Genomic DNA, 5,282 nt, shown 5'->3' with positions numbered 1-5,282 from the left:
TTTTTACTGCTTTTTTTTTTTGTTTAGTTAAGCTTAGAATGGCCTTTCAGGTGCGTTCCAGTGAGTTTGCATGTGTTGTTGAGGCATTCAAGTACGATCGGGTGCAGCTAAAATGACTAGCAGTATTTTATTTTTATTTGTTCTGACTGCATCGCAATGGACTGCACTGTGAGCAGAGCACCAGAAATCCCATTGTAAAGCATTGTGATGCGATTTTGATGCAGCTGCCAAACTGAATGGACTGGATCAGAACAACATCTGGTGTGAACTAGCCCTAAAGGTTGTGTTCTACACTAAACTGATTTTGTCCCTTTTTTTTTTTTTTTTTTTCTTTTAATTTACTTTTAGGGAACTGGCTCACGAGCTTGATGTCCCTTGGGTGGAATATTGGGAGTTTTTAGGTTGTTTTGCTGATCTTTCTTCCCAGGAAGGTTTGGGGAGGCTTGAGGAATACCTGAGCAAGAAGGAGGTGAATGAGAGATTGCAAATGGACCACGATTATGAAATCTGCAACAGATATAGAACTCCATCTCCAGCAGGTAGGCATCTTGCAAAAAGCATGCAGTTCTTGATAACGTGCAAAAACCATTAGGTGCATGTGCCTGATCAGTGTGGTGGCACTTAATGCTCATATCTTGTTCCTTAATGTCACTCGCACTTCTTGCTAGTACACTACAGTAAAAGAATCATTTGTAGTGATCGCCCTTAATATTTGTTTTGGCAAATTGGTATGTGTGTGATCCGTAATTGCATTCCTTTCCCCCCTTTTTTTTTTTTTATACAGGAAGAAGTAAAAAGTTCTGCAATTCTGTTTCTGTGGGAGCATTCTTGGAGGATGATGATGAAGACATGAGTCTTGAAGAAATAAAAAACAGACAGAATGCAGCATTGAAGAACAGCTCATCTGTGGAGTCAATCACAGCACCAGAATGCATCATGGACACTACACCAATACCCAGCAGTCCTCGTAAGGAAGGATCCAAGCATGGTTACTGCAGCCCTTTGAGCAGTGACTGCAGGCATCAGCAGGATTTTGAGCACAGGATATTATCGCCTGTGTCCAACCTCTTATCTGAGTTTGAAAAATTGTCATTGTCGGAACTGAACGAAGATGGTGAGGGATCTTCTCATACTGATTTGGCTGTGCACAGGCAAAGTAGAATAAATGCACACATTGAATCCAGTAGCTCACTGACCAGGACAGAAAGTTCAAGTGTGTTGCAGGCTGGTGAAGCCCTTTCCAACATCAGCCTCACAGGCAAACTGTCTCTGGGAAACAGCAATGAGCTGCCATTCTCCAACTTCTGTTCTGAATTTCCTGCTCCACAAGTAATTATGAAAACGCCATCAAAACACCAATGTGCTAAAGCAACATTTCTACTTGGGTATGTATGCTGTATTGTGTTTTAAGGAAATATTTAAGTCCTAAACTTTTAACCACTTACCTTTGCAGCTTTATCAAAATAACATTGAGTAAACTGGGGGTTCGGTTCGAGTTTTCGGCCAGGGTCACTATCTGCAAGGGGTTTGCATGTTCTCCCTGTGCTTGCATGGGTTTCCTCCAGGTACTCCGGTTTCCTCCCACACTCCAAAGACATGCTGGTAGATTAATTGGCTCTTCTCTAAGTTGGCCCTCTTTCTATGCATGTGAGATGGGGACCTTAGATGGTAAGCTCCTTGAGGGTAGGGACTGATGTGAATGTGCAACTATGTAAAGTGCTGTGTAAATTGTCGGCACAATATAAACACCTATAATAAAAAACTTGGGCCTTGTATGTTGGCATACGTTATGCCGTAATGTATACACTGTTGTGTATGGATGGGGTGCTATGTTGGTGCCCGAATGTTACTGTTATGTAATTATTTACTATGCAAAATTAATAAAAGTTTTTTCAAAAAAAAACTTGGGCCTTAAAGTGACATTAAACCCTCAGATTTTTTAACATAAACCAATACTGTAATGTGTGCCTTACTGTAATCCATGGTTGTTTCCCTTCTCTTTGCTGCTCTTCCCTTTTAAATCCTCATGTCTTCTCATGCTTGGGGAGAACTTCCCTTTGCAGCTGAGTGCCTCTTCCTGTAGTGCTGGCTCAGGTTGCAAACGTACACACAGACACCATGTATCCATTTCAGAGACAAGGCAGTCTGCTGCAAAACAGAAGTTCTGCTCAGCATGAGAACAGATACAGATTTAAAAGGAAGAGCAGCAAAGAGAAGGGAAACTACCATAGATTACAGTAAGGCACACATTACAGTATTGTTTTATGTTAAAAAATCTGAGGGTTTAATGTCACTTTAAGTAACATTTATATAAAATTACATCTGATTCGCAAACCTAAAACATTTATTTTCCATAAAGCAAGTGTATTTCTCCAGGGCTCTTTCCATAAGTTAAGTATGCACCGCAGACCAGCAAAACTGTGTCCCATTTACCAGCTTTGGCAGGTCAGCTGTCGCTCTTTTCTCTGTCCACACCAGAATCTTTTTTTCCTCGGTTCCCTTTTTTTTTTTCTCCACCTTCCTTTTACTCGGTCTCTTAGCAGTTAGATTTCTTTTTTTCATTTATAGTTCTGTTTTAACCAGTTGCCGTCCGCCCGTTGTAAAAAAAATGGACGGACGGCACTGCTGCATTGGCGGGTTGCCGTCTCCGGACGGCATTTTGTTTCTGCTCGCGGGCGCGCACGGGCAGAAAAGACCCGTGCAATGCAGACACCCGTTACCGGTTGTTTCACATATAGACGATCGGCGGCTCTATAGCCTGCCGATCGTCTATATGTGCTCGTTTTTTCGGTCCCCCGCTCGTTTCTTCGGACCGTCTGCTGCCTGCACCCCCTCCTGACCCCTCACCTTCAATCCCGGGATCCGCTGCCCCATCTGCGGCTCGGGAGGGCGTCAGGAGGAAGAGGAAGGGATACAGCTCCTTGCTGACCTCCCTCCGGGCTGTGAATGCAGAAGTGATGTGTATTACATCACTTCCGCATTCACCTGTCAGTCATCTGGCTGCTATAGCCAGAGAAAAGAAGCTGATGAAGCAAAAAAATGTAAAAAAAAATAAGTCACATAAAAAAGTTTTTAAAAAAACCCCAAAATGTTTAACTCCCCCACCCCCACGTTTACGCACATATAAACGTAAATATGCGTCCGGTGCACCAGCGCTCGAAAACAATTGCGCTACACAGGTTACATATCGCCGCGAACGTCGCAGTGAGAGCAATAATTTTAGGGCCATCAATCACTGATAATGTTATTGTTTTTTGAGGTTTCGCGCGCACACACAATTTTAAGGCTTGATATGTTTGGTGTCTTTTTACCTGACGTGACCCCGTCTTTTATATTTTACAAAAAAATTGGGTAATAATAAATGTTTTATCATTTAATATAGGGGAAACAGTTTTTTGTTTTTAATTTCGGTAATTTTTCCTTAATATAGTAAAAAATAAAAACCCCAGTGGTGAATAAATACCACCAAAAGAAAGCTCTATCTGTCCCCAAAAAAATGTATAAAATTAATTTTCAGTACAGCGTTGCATGACGGAATAAATGTCAAAGTACCGCAGCGCTGAATACTGAAAAATGGCCTGGCCAGGAAGGGGGTTTAACACCGCGGATGTCAACTGGTTAACGTAAACCATCAGCAGAACGTATGACCTGCTATTGCTGACTTCTACCTCCAAACTGCAAGTTTCCTCGCTGTTCTCTAGACACACTGGTGTAAATGCTTTGACTTTCTCTTTACCAATCTGCATAATTGTTAGTGTCTCAAATGCAGGCCACAACTCCTCATCTGCATACTTATTCTGGGATATTAATGGAAAGTATTGAAGCATGAGGGTCCTCATGACAGATGTGGCTGACAAGTTTAAGAATGTTCTTTGTGTGCTATATCTCTGGAAAAATCTTTACATCAATGTTGTTAGTTTTGAATGCAAGACTGAAGCTTGCACTTGCTAAGGAATTAAGTAGCATTCTCAGTTGCAACAAAAGTATTGCTAACTTTCTGTCCTATGATGACTTGTTACATCATTATCTTTTTGGTTTCAGGAAAGAGCCTTCCAAGCTAGACAGTGATGTTTTAGCAGCTGTAGAAAAGGTAGACATTGATGCTCAAAAGTACCCCAGTATTTCCCGGTGGATTAAAGATGTTCGGTCTTACTCCAGTACAGAGCGACAGAGGTATTGTAAGATCAATGTAAAGCTTTCTTTTGGCCTTTTGCTTCTTTAATGTGATTTTGCTAATGATTTTGTCTGCTTATCCTTGTTTTTTCTAGTTGGCCAAGCCCTGCTGTTTTATTGGGAAAGAACAAGTCTCAAATCTGTAGTTCTAACTCCCCGAGTGGCCTTGGCTTTTCCACTCCTGGACGGAGCAGCCCCATTCCAGGGAGTCCTGGGAAATATGTGAACTCATCTGATTACAGCAGCCCAGGAAGGTACAGCCCAGCATATGCCAGCCACATTCAGCTGCTGCGAATACGTAATTTCTCCGATCACTCTTCCCTTTAGAATGCACATCTATCCTTTCCTGTTTGTAAGCCCTGGCAATCAACCTGGGGCCCGTTGACAATTTGGAAGAAAGATTTAACCGGAATTTTTGTGGATGTTTACCAATCACAGCCAAGGCTCACATCCAGCATTTAAGATAATTGCTGTTTGTCTCCAGTAGCGGTGCTAGTTCTTGGAGCTGGCGCATCACTGTGCACAATGATGCAAAGTCTGCTCTGACAGGTTCCATTTAACAAAGTATAAAGACGCAGTCACATAAGTAATCTGCTGCAAGCATGAACCAGGTGGAGAGCATTCCTTTTCACCTAGCAATGGAAGTACTGAAATGGTGTTTAAAACATATTTGTGCAACTTTGATGTTTAAAAAAAACTGTAGTAGTCACAGTCAGGAAATTTGCCAATCAATTGGCATGCGTGTCTGTTAGCTGAAGAAATGATTAGTTACGCTTGGCTAGTGAATCACTCAGCAATAACTTGTAGTGTGTACCCATGTTTGTAGGGCACTCGTGTGCCCTCTTCTGAAGGTGCTAGTGCTAAATGCCCTGCACCAGTCCAGTGTTTGAGTCCCACATGCATGTATCTAGTAATGATCAAGTGCAGACACCAAATGCAAATGTTTTAGTGGCCTATCTTTTAATTTCTTATTTTGTATTTTTAAAATATTATGCCATTTTCATAAGAAAAACCTGTTCTGATATTTTTTTTTTTTTTTAAAGTTGATGGATGTGTTGTAAAGAAAATGTTGACATATTGGACCCAATCTGACCAGTATTGGTAATGAC

At 41.6% G+C, this 5,282-nt stretch overlaps 1 protein-coding gene across 2 annotated transcripts in view; it reads left to right on the top strand.

The window, feature by feature from the left end:
• Positions 1-4,743, top strand: part of ANKLE2 (ankyrin repeat and LEM domain containing 2) — a 36,986-nt gene extending 32,243 nt beyond the window's left edge. The window contains exons 10-13 of one of the 2 annotated variants that reach the window (XM_018557626.1): positions 349-539; positions 785-1,385; positions 4,042-4,173; positions 4,269-4,743. In XM_018557626.1, the coding sequence (XP_018413128.1) occupies positions 349-539; positions 785-1,385; positions 4,042-4,173; positions 4,269-4,500 (1,156 nt within the window). In that variant the 3' untranslated portion in view covers positions 4,501-4,743. Of the gene's footprint in view, positions 1-348; positions 544-784; positions 1,386-4,041; positions 4,174-4,268 lie in introns of both variants that reach the window. The other variant, XM_018557625.1, reaches the window with a different exon arrangement.
• Positions 4,744-5,282: the final 539 nt, after the last annotated feature.

Source organism: Nanorana parkeri, unplaced genomic scaffold (assembly GCF_000935625.1).
Source record: "Nanorana parkeri isolate BGI_ZX_2015 unplaced genomic scaffold, ASM93562v1 scaffold292, whole genome shotgun sequence".
Lineage (NCBI taxonomy): Eukaryota > Metazoa > Chordata > Amphibia > Anura > Dicroglossidae > Nanorana > Nanorana parkeri.
The sequence above is the reverse complement of the archived record's forward strand: the minus strand, read 5'-3'. Positions and strand labels throughout refer to the sequence as shown.